The following is an 11,018-nucleotide window of genomic DNA, read 5'->3' as shown; positions in this document are numbered from 1 at the left end:
ACCTCGCCCGGCTAGTTTTTTGTATTTTTAGTAGAGACGGGGTTTCACTGTGTTAGCCAGGATGGTCTCAATCTTCTGACCTTGATCCGCCCGTCTCAGCCTCCCAAAGTGCTGGGATTACAGCAGGCTTGAGCCATTGTGCCCGGCCACATTTTTTTTTTTTTAAATAGAGATGGCCATCTTGCTATGTTGCCCAGGTTGGTCTCAAACTTCTGGGCTCAAGCAGTCCTCCTATCTCAGCCTCCTACAGTACTGGGATTACAGGCATAAGCCACCACACCTGGCATTTTATTTATTTATTTATTTATTTATTTTTGAGACAGGGTCTCGCTCTGTCGCCCAGGCTGGAGTACAGTGGCATCATCACAGCTCAAGATCACTGTAGCCTTAACCTCCCAGGCTCAGGTGATCCTCCCACCTCAGCCTCCAAGTAGCTGGGACCACAGGTGTGTGGCACCACTAATTTTCTTTTTTGTAGAGATGGGGTCTCACTCTGTTGCCCAGGCTGGTCTTGAATTTCTGGGCTCAAGAGATCCTCCTGCCTCGGCCTCCCAAAGTGCTGGGATTATAGACGTGAGCCACCAGGCCTGGCTCTGGGATTGTAAATTTCTAATACCCCCACCAAGTTATCTATTTCTGGTATCTGCTGCAGTACACTAGAAACACAGTTGCTCAGGTCACTAGAAACAGATAATTTAGCCAGACGCGGCGGCTCACGCCTGTAATCCCAACACCTTGGGAGGCCGAGATGGGTGGGTCGCCTGAGGTCAGGAGTTCGAGACCAGCCTGGCCAACATGGCGAAACCCTGTGTTTACTCAAAATACAAACATTAGCCGGGTGTGATGGTGGGCACCTGTAATCCCAGCTACTCGGGAGGCTGAGGCAGGAGAATCCCTTGAACCTGGGAGGTGGAGGTTGCAGTGAGCCGAGATTGCGCCACTGCACTCCAGCCTGGGTGACAGAGCGAGACTCTGTCTCAAAATAAAATAGAAAAGAAACAGATAACTTTTTAAAGACACTGGAAATAACCAGCTGAAAGCAGTTTGGAAATCAGACACCAGGAGTCACTAGAAACAGATTTTCAGGGGAAGAATCCAGAAAGAAAGCATCCTTTAGGGCAGGGCGGCTCCCCTAAACACGGTGACTGGGTCATTAGCATCCAGCCACCTAGGGTAGGTCCAGGAGTCAGCTGCCCACATGATTCTCTGACGCACATCAAAGCTACAGGGTATTAGAAACAGACAACCCCATGGGGATACTAGAAACCGACATTTGGCCATGGATTAGCAGTAGCTGGAGAGAAAGGTGTTGTTTTTGTTTTTTTTTTTTTTTTTGAGATGGAGTGTCTCGCTCTGTCGCCCAGGCTGGAGTACAGTGGTGCTCAGCCTCCCAAGTAGCTGAGACTACAGGTGCCCGCCACTGGGCCCGGCTAATTTTTTTGTATTTTTTTAGTAGAGACGGGGTTTCACCGTGTTAGCCAGGATGATCTCGATCTCCTGACCCCCGTGTTAGCCAGGATGATCTTGATCTCCTGACCTCATGATCCACCCGCCTCAGCCTCCCAAAGTGCTGGGATGACAGGCGTGAGCCACCGCGCCCGGTGATTTTATGCCTGGCCATCTGCAACCTTTGAGATACAAGCAACAACACTGAAGGTAAATGGTTTGGGGCCCAGCTCTGCTGTCGTTGTTGTATGACTCAGTGGCACTGCCCGTCCCCACCCTGCCTCGGTCTCCCTGCCCTTAGGACAAGAAGCCCGGCCTCACCTGTAGAATGAGATCTCCTTCATGCAGCCCACGGTGCCGGGCAGCCAGGCCCGAATCTGTGATGTGCTTGATGAAGATCTGACTGCCCAGTTTGACACCAAACTCTGTAAGGGGGGGAGGAGGAAAACTGAGGCAGGACTCTGGAGACGGGTGCCTGGGGGCATTCTCCTGCTGCAAGGACAGAGTCCAGGTGTGGGCCCTCCCTTCCTAACACTTTGATGGCATCATAATGAGAACGGTGATGTCGCCTGTGGGATCTGAGATCTGAAAGTGTCAATGACATCTCCACAGGGTGGGGGCACCAGGTCACCTGCCGCTCGTGATGTTGCCATGCCCAGGCTAAGGGTGTTATATTGCTCATGACATCATAATTGTTTCAATTTTTATTTTTTATTTTTAAATTTTTTTTTTTTTTTCTTTTTGAGGCGGAGTCTGGCTCTGTCGCCCAGGCTGGAGTGCAGTGGCCGGATCTCAGCTCACTGCAAGCTCCGCCTCCCAGTTTACGCCATTCTCTTGCCTCAGCCTCCCGAGTAGCTGGGATAGCTGGGACTACAGGCGCCTGCCACCACGCCCAGCTAGTTTTTTGTTTTTTTTTTTTTTAGTAGAGATGGGGTTTCACCGTGTTAGCCAGGATGGTCTCGATCTCCTGACCTTGTGATCCGCCGGTCTCAGCCTCCCAAAGTGCTGGGATTACAGGTTTGAGCCACCGCACCCGGCCTATTTTTAAATTTTTTTCGAGAGTGAGTCTCACTGTTATCATCTGGGCTGGAGTGCAGTGGCGAAATCTCGGCTCACTGCAACCTCCACCTCCTGGGTTCAAGCAATTCTCATTCCTCAGCCTCCCAGGTAGCTGGGATTACAGGTGCATGCCACCACGCCTGGCTAATTTTTGTATTTTTAGTAGAAACAGGGTTCCACCATATTGGTCAGGCTGGTCTCAAACTCCTGGCCTCAAGTGATCCGCCTGCCTTGGCCTCCCAGTGCTAGGATTACAGGCATCAGCCACCACACTCAGCCAGGCCTCTTCTTATAAGGACCCGGTGGTGATATTGGACCCCCCAGATCATCCAGGATCACCTCCGAGCTCAGGGTCCTTCACTCCATCCCACATGCTGAGTCCCTTTTGCTAAGTGAGGTGGCCTAAGCAGACGTTCCGGGGATCAGGGAGGGGACATGTTGATAAAATGGTTCTGGGCCTCAAGTGGCTGACAGGTGATATGGCTTAACCCAGCTCAGAATTAGGGACCACCAGGTTCAGAGACAAAGAGCTAGACAGAATATATGAAATACAGACAGGGAGAAAGGGACAGAAAAGGGCAAAAGTGGGGATTTGTGGTGCGGGGAGTGAGGAGCGAGAAGATGCCAGGTGTAGTTGTAGCCTCCAGGCCGGGCACGGTGGCTCACGCCTGCAATACCAGCACTATGGGAGGCCAAAGCAGGGGATCACCTGAGGTCAGGAGTTCGAAACCAACCTGGCCAACATGGTGAAACCCTGTCTCTTCTAAAAATACAAAAATTAGCCAGGCATGGTGGCGAGTGCCTGTAGTCCCAGTCACTAGGAAGGCTGAGGCAGGAGGAGGGCTTGAAACCGTCACCCACCCGACCACGGTGCCCTGTGTCCAGTTCTGATCGCGCCTGACCTCCCGCCTCACCTTCGCTGTCTCTCCTCTTTACCAGAACCGACTTCACTGGCTTCATCTGCACGTCCTGCCGCGGCAGCCGCTTAAAGCCAGACACCAGGGCCAGCCCGTTGGCCTCGGAGTCATCACCCGGGCTCCTACGCCCATGGCTGCTGGCCCGGCCCCGGCGACCAGGCCTCTGCCGGCGGGAGCGCTCGTCCCAGGAGTGGCCGGAGCCGCTGGATGAGTCACCGTCATAACCCTGGCCCTGGTCCACCTCCTCCGCGCGGTGTGGCCCGTCGCCCCCGTCCGAGTCCTGGCGCCCTGGGCCGGAGGGGCTGGCCTTGGTGGTGGTGGTGGGCAGCTGGATCCTCCGGGGACGTTTCACTGTCTGTTAGAGGAAGGGACAGGAGGGGTCAGCTACAGGATAGGGCTGGGGGAGGCTCTGCTCAGCCCCCAGGTGACCCTGGGGGACACCAGTCTCTCTCTGGGCCTTAATGTCCAAAGTGTAAGATGAGATGACTCGTCGCTCTCTGAAGCTTACAACCTCTACAGCGGCAGGACCCAGGCTGGGGTCAGAGACGCCGGCCGTGCCAGGGGCTGCCTACTCACAATGTTGGCCATCTTGGCGCAGGTCTTGAGTGTCTGAATGACAAACGTGGAGGTGGCATTCTCCATGGAGACCCCATTCACCATGACGATGTGGTCGCCTGTCCTGAGAGAGGTGGGCGGATCTTACGGAGGCGGCTTTGCAGGGGAGACCCTCGTAACAAGCCCTCCCTGAGGAGGGGGTGTCCCTGGAACCTCCAGGTCTACAAGGCCTGGTTCTAATTCATTGGCGTCCCTAGGCTCACAAAGACATTCATCCTTCTGGGCCTCCGTTTTCTCACCTGTAAAATGGGGCCAATTGTAGAACCTACTACAATCATAGACTGGAAGCAACATTTTTTTTTTTTTTTTGAGACAGGGTCTCACTCTGTTGCCCAGGCTGGACTGCAGTAACACAATCTCAATTCACTGCAACCTCCACCTCCTCATTTCAAACGATCCTCCTGCCTCAGCCTCCCTAGTAGCTGGGACTACAGGTGCCCGCCACCACTCCTGGCTAAGTTTTGTATTTTTTATTTTATTTTATTTTATTTTTATTTTTATTTTTTTGAGACAGAGTCTTGCTCTGTTGCCCAGGCTGGAGTGCTATGGTGCAATCTCGGCTCACTGCAAGCTCTGGTTCCCGGGTTCACACCATTCTCCTGCCTCAGCCTCCCAAGAAGCTGGGACTACAGGGGCCCGCCACCATGCTCGGCTAATTTTTTGTATTTTTTAGTAGAAATGGGGTTTCACCATGTTAACCAGGATGGTCTCGATCTCCTGACCTCGTGATCCACCCACCTCGGCCTCCCATAGTGCTGGGATTACAGGCGTGAGCCACCATGCCCAGTCTGGAAGCTACAACTACACCTGGCATCTTCTAGCTGCTCGCTTCCTCCACCACAAATCTCCACTTTCTGCTTTTCTTTCCCTCTCTCCCCGTCTGTATTTCATATTTTCTCTCTAGCTCTTTCTCTCTGAACCTAGTGGTCCCTAATTCTGGGCTGGGCTGAGCCATATCACCTGTCAGCCACTTGGGGCCCAGAACCATTTTATCAACATAATTCCAAGAAGCTTCAAACCCTTAAAGACTCAGGACACTGGGTCTCCTTCCCTCCTGCCAAAAAAAAAAAAAAAAAGATGGTTTCCAGGACTTTATGTTCCAAAAGGACCCTGGGGCCACTATGACCCCAGGAACTGCCGTGAGGAACCCGGAAGTACTTTAGGGAAGTGAGGCTCAAGTCTCTGACGCTGTTCTACTGCCAACTCTAAGCTCTGTGTTGACAGAGCTAGAAGGTGCCAGGCACTTTCCAGTCTCCTTGCTTTGGCTTACAAAGGTTTCACCTTGCTTTCTTTTTTTTTTTTGACGGAGTCTTGCTCTGTCACCCAGGCTGGAGTGCAGTGGCACGACCTCAGCTCACTGCAACCTCCGTCCATTCAGGTTTAAGCAATTCTCTGCCTCAGCCTCTGGAGTAGCTGGGATTAGAGGTGCATGCCACCGCACCCCGCTAATTTTTTGTATTTTTAGTAGAGATGGGGTTTCACCATCTTGGCCAGGTTGGTCTTGAACTCCTGACCTCATGATCCACCCGCCTCGGCCTCCTGAAGTGCTGGGATTACAGGTGTGAGCTTTTGCACCCGGCCTGCCTTGCTTTCTTTCTTTTTTATTCTTTTTTTTGAGACACAGTCTCGCTCTGTTGCCCAGGCTGGTATGCAGTGGCGTGATCTCGGCTCACTGCAACCTCCACCTCCCAGGTTCAAGCAATTCTCCCAGCTCAGCCTCCCGAGTAACTGGGATTACAGGCGTGCACCACCATACCCGGCTGATTTTTGTAATTTAGTAGAGATGGGGTTTCACCATGTTGGCCAGGCTGGTGTCAAACTCCTGACCTCAGGTGATCCACCCACCTCAGCCTCCCAAAGTGCTGGGAAGACAGGCGTGAGCCACCGCACCCAGCCTGGTTTCTCCTCTCGACGTGCCCTCCCCCTGCCAGAACCCAGCTGCCTGGATACTCACTGTAGTCTGCCCTCCGCCGGCCCTCCAAGTACCACGTCAGACACAACCACAGATCCACTGGGCCGGTCTCGGCCTCCAGAGATCGCGATGCCAAAGCCCCGGCGAGGGTCCTGAGAGAGGATGAGGGGGAGGAAGAGCTGCTGTTTCCTGCAGGGTAAAGCATCTCCCCTCTATTGAGCTGGGCCTAAGCCGCCATGCCCCCTGGCACCCAGACAGGGCGAGGGAGGCCTTACCTTGGACAGCGTGGCCGTGTGCTGTTCCCAGATGGTCAGCTCCTCCATGTCGGCCACCTGGTCAAGGGGAACACAGGTGTGAGGCCACACAGCCTCATCTGAGCACTTGGGGGTCCCCAGCCCAGGGTGGGGAGTCCAGCTCTGACAGGCCTGTGGTTGGAGCCTATGACAAGTTACTACCTCTCTCAGGGCCTCAGGTTTTTTTGTTTGTTTTTTGTTTTGTTTTGTTTCTTGAGACAGGGTCTTGCTCTGTCACCCAAGCTGGAGTGCAGTGGCACAATCTCAGCTCATTGCAAGCTCTACCTCCCGGGTTCTAGCGATTCTCCTGCCTCAGCCTCCCAAGTAGCTGGGATTACAGGGGTGCACCACCATGCCTGGCTAATTTTTTTTTTTTTTTTTTTGAGATGGAGTCTCGCTCTGTCACCTGGGCTGGAGTGCAGTAGCCGGATCTCAGCTCACTGCAAGCTCTGCCTCCCGGGTTTATGCCATTCTCCTGCCTCAGCCTCCGGAGTAGCTGGGACTACAGGCACCTGCAACCTCGCCCGGCTAGCTTTTTGTATTTTTTAGTAGAGACGGGGTTTCACAGTGTTAGCCAGGATGGTCTCGATCTCCTGACCTCGTGATCCGCCCGCCTCGGCCTCCCAAAGTGCTGGGATTACAGGCGTGAGCCACTGTGCCTGGCCTTGTTTTGTTTTTTTTTGAGGCAGAGTCTCACTCTGTTGCCCAGGCTGGGTTGCAGTGGCACGATCTCTGCTCACTACAGTCTCCGCCTCCCAAGTTCAAGTGATCTTCCTGCCTCAGCCTCCTGAGTAGCTGGGTTTACAGGTGCCCGTCACCACGCTCGGCTAATTTTTCCATTTTTAGTAGAGACGGGGTTCACCATTTGGCCAGGCTGGTCTCAAACTCCTGACCTCAACTGATCCACCCACCTCAGCTTCTCAAAATGCTGGGATTATAGGCCTGAGCCACAGCGCCTGGCCCGTACTCAGTTTTTCATCTGCAAAATGGGTCTAAGTCAGTGGCTCTCAAACAGGGGCAATTCTGCTTCCCCCTGGGGACACTGGGCGATGTCTGGGGACACATGTGGTTGTCATGACTTGGGGGAGCTCCTGATATGGAGTGGGTGGAGGCCAGGGACGCTGCTCAGCACCCTGCAGTGCCCAGGACGGCCCCACCCCGGAGAACAATCCGGCTGTGAATGTCAGCAGCGCCAAGGGGGAGAGACCTGGTTGAAGTGAACTGAACAGTAGCAGGTGCAGAGAGAAAGCAAGTTCTTGGTCCCTCTCCCTCTGGAAGGTCTGGCTCAGTTCCCTGGAGAGGATCGAGCCAGGCCTGCAGGGTAGAGGGAGCTCACTCTGCTCCAGCCACTCGGGCCTCCTCACTGTCCCTCCAACACCAACACGCCAGGCGCAGTCCTGCCTCAGGGCCTTTGCACCAGCCGTGCCCTCTACACGGAGCACCTTCCCCATATCCCTCACCCTGCTTCAAGGACTTAACTCAAACGTGACCCCCTTGATGAAGTCACCGCTGACCACCCCGTTTAGAACTGTAACCCCCTCCTGACCACAACAGACCACCTTTTCCCTCTCTCCTTGGTGTATCTTCCTCCATAGGATTTTCAACCCGGCCAGGCACCATGCCTGACACCTGTAATCCTAGCACTCTGGGGGCCAAGGCAGGTGGATCACCTGAGGTCAGGAGTTTGAGACCAGCCTGGGCAACATGGTGAAACCCCATCTCTACTAAAAATAGAAAAATTAGCTGGGTGTGATGGTGCACACTTGTAATCCCAGCTACTTGGGAGGCTGAGACAGGAGAATTGCTTGAACCGGGGAGGCGGAGGTTGCAGTGAGCCAAGATTGCACCCTGCACTCCAGCCTGGGCGACAGAGCAAGACTCCATCTCAAAAAAAAAAGGCAGGCTGGGTGCGGTGACTCATGCCTGTAATCCCAACACCACTTTCGGAGGCCAAGGCAGGCAGATCACCTGAGGTCAGGAGTTCAAAATCAACCTGGCCAACATGGCGAAATCCTGTCTCTACTAAAAATACAAAAAAAAAATGAGCAAAGCATGGTGGCGGGTGCCTGTAGTCCCAGCTACTTGGGAGGCTGAGGCAGGAGAATGGCTTAACCTTGGAGGTGGAGGCTGCAGTGAGCCGAGATCACGCCGTTACACTCCTGCCTGGGCGACGGAGCAAGGCTCCGTCTCAAAAAAGAAAAGAAAAAAATTAAAAAAGGAATTTGCAACCCTTGGACATTCTCTAGATTTTTAAAGTCTATTCACTATCTGTCCCCACCGTCTAGAATATCAGCTCTAGAGGGCAGAGATTTTTGTCTTCGTCCACAACTGAGCCCTCAGTTCCCTGCGTAGAACAGGGCCTGAGTTGCAGCAGGGATTGAAGAAGGATATGCTGAATGAATGAATGAGTGAGTGAGTGAATTAATGAAGCACTTCCTTTGTGCCAGGTGCTTTACATGTACTATCTTTTTTGTTGCTGTTTTTTTGAGACAGAGTTTCACCCTTGTTGCCCAGGCTGGAGTGCAATGGTGTGATCTCGGCTCACCGCGACCTCGCCTCCCAGGTTCAAGTGATTCTCTGGCCTCAGCCTCCCGAGTATCTGGGACTACAGGCATGCGCCACCACGCCCAGCTAATTTTTTTGTATTTTTAATAGAGATAGGGTTTCACTATGTTGGCCAGGCTGGTCTCAAACTCTTGACCTCATGATCTGTCCACCTCGGCCTCCCAAAGTCCTGGGATTATGGGCCTGAGCCACCGCATCTGGCCTTACATGTACTATCTCATGTAATACATTCATCAAAGATGCATTCAATTATCCCCATGTTACAGATGAGGAAACTGAGGCACAGGGCCATGAAGTCCCCCCTCCCACACTTTCTTTTATTTTTAGACAGGGTCTCACTCTGTCACCCAGGCTGGAGTAAAGTGGTGTGATCACGGCTCACTGCAGCCTCAGACTCCCAGGCTCAAGTGATCCTCCCACCTCGGCCTCCCAAAGTGCTGGGATTACAAGTGTGAGCCATAATGGCTCACTGCAGCCTCGGACTCCTGGCTTCAAGCAATCCTCCTGCCCCAGCCTCCTGAGTAACTGGGACTACAGGTGCATCCATCATGCTCAGCTAATTTTTTAACCTTTATTTTTGTAGAGACAGGGTCTTGCTATGTTGCCCAGACTGTTCTTGAACTCCTGGGCTCAAATGATCCTCCCACCTGGGCTTTCCTAGTTTGGGAAAAAAAAAAAAAAAAGCTCTGTTGCCCAGGCTGGAGTGCAGTGGTGTGATCACGGCTCATTGCAACCTCCGCCTCCTAGCTTCAAGCGATTCTCCTGCCTCAGCCTCCTGAGTAGCCGGGATTACAGGCGCTTGCCACCACACCCAGCTAATTTTTGTATTTTTAGTAGAGATGGGGGTCTCACCACGTTGACCAGGCTGATCTTGAACTCCAGACCTCAGGTGATCCACCCGCCTCGGCCTCCCAAAGTGCTGGGATTACAGGCGTGAGCTTCCGCGCCCAGCCGATTCTGTTATTTTCATGTCCATGGCATAGACGAGAACACCAGACTCAGGTGCAAGGTCACCTGGCCACGCCTCCACCCCCCCTTCCCTCCTGCCAGCACAGACCATGTCCTGCTCCCCAGGCAGGGGACAGGTAGAGGGACGGGGGAGGGAGTTTGTAGAAGTAACTCCTCCTCCTCCCCGGGACGGTTTTCCAGGCTTGGCACAGCGGGTGTATGATTCCCTCTGCCCAGGCACCCCCCATTTTCTTATAAGCTCCAGCGTCTCCAGGGAGGCCAGCATTCCTGATCTCCAGGAGTGGGAAGCGGGGTGGAGGGGAGAGAAACAGAGCAGAGGGCAGGGCTCTGCAGTTCCCAGGGAGGCAGGACAGCACTCAGGACCGGACTCAAATCCCACGTCCGCCCACCCGTGCTAGCTATGGCGGGGCCTCTCCCGGCCTCAGTCTCCCCATCTGTGAAATGGCACCACTGCCCTGTCTTCCAGGGATGTGGTTTGAGAGAAGGGTACAGATTCAATGGATGACAAGCAGAAGGAGGCTTGGGGAGGTGGCAGCCAAATAATGACTTTCTCCTTTGCGTAGTTTTTGTTTGTTGGTTGGTTTGTTTGTTTTGAGAAGGAGTTTTTTTGCTCTTGTCGCCCAGGCTGGAGTGCAATGGCATAGTCTCAGCTCACTGCAACCTCCACCTCCTGGGTTCAAGCGATTCTCCTGACTCAGCCTCCTGAATAGCTGGGATTATAGGCACCCACAACCACAGCCAGCTAATGTTTGTACTGTTAGTAGAGACAGGATTTCACCATGTTGGCCAGGCTGTCTTGAACTCCTGACCTCAGGTGATCCTCCTGCCTCGGCCTCCCAAAGCTCTCCTCGTCCATGCTGGCTGCGAACGGGCGCTTGATGTGGACCTATTCATTTCATCCTCAGAGTGACCTTAGGAAGTGGCATGGTTACTATTCCTAGTTTAGCAGTGAGATTAAAAGGGGCCCAGAGAGGTTCAGTAACTTGCCTGAGGTCACACAGCACAGTGGTGAACTTTGCCAGCCTGCCCTGTTCTCTGGCTCTTTTTGGTTGGCTGGTTGGTTGGTTGATTGGTTGGTTGGTTGGTTTTTGATACGGGGTTTCACTGTTGCCCAGGCTGGAGTGCAGTGGCTCAATTACAGCTCACTGCAGCCTTGAACTCCCAGGCTCAAGGGATCCTCCTGCTTCAGCCTCCCGAAAAGCTGGGACTGTAGGCATGCACCACCACACCCGGCATATTTTT

The 11,018-nt window shown here is 53.5% G+C and overlaps 1 protein-coding gene across 1 annotated transcript in view; it reads right to left on the bottom strand.

Annotated features, from left to right (window-relative positions):
- The window catches only part of TJP3 (tight junction protein 3), a 42,476-nt gene that overhangs the window by 27,916 nt on the left and 3,542 nt on the right, over window positions 1–11,018 (bottom strand). Inside the window, exons 2-6 of the mRNA XM_011943442.1 lie at window positions 6,225–6,281; window positions 5,992–6,101; window positions 3,999–4,101; window positions 3,420–3,777; window positions 1,768–1,871 (exon numbers count right to left, since the gene is read on the bottom strand). Of these exons, the coding sequence (XP_011798832.1) occupies window positions 1,768–1,871; window positions 3,420–3,777; window positions 3,999–4,101; window positions 5,992–6,101; window positions 6,225–6,281 (732 nt within the window). The remainder of the gene's footprint in view (window positions 1–1,767; window positions 1,872–3,419; window positions 3,778–3,998; window positions 4,102–5,991; window positions 6,102–6,224; window positions 6,282–11,018) is intronic.

Source organism: Colobus angolensis, unplaced genomic scaffold (assembly GCF_000951035.1).
Source record: "Colobus angolensis palliatus isolate OR3802 unplaced genomic scaffold, Cang.pa_1.0 Scaffold22, whole genome shotgun sequence".
Taxonomy (NCBI): Eukaryota; Metazoa; Chordata; class Mammalia; order Primates; family Cercopithecidae; genus Colobus; species Colobus angolensis.
The sequence above is the reverse complement of the archived record's forward strand: the minus strand, read 5'-3'. Positions and strand labels throughout refer to the sequence as shown.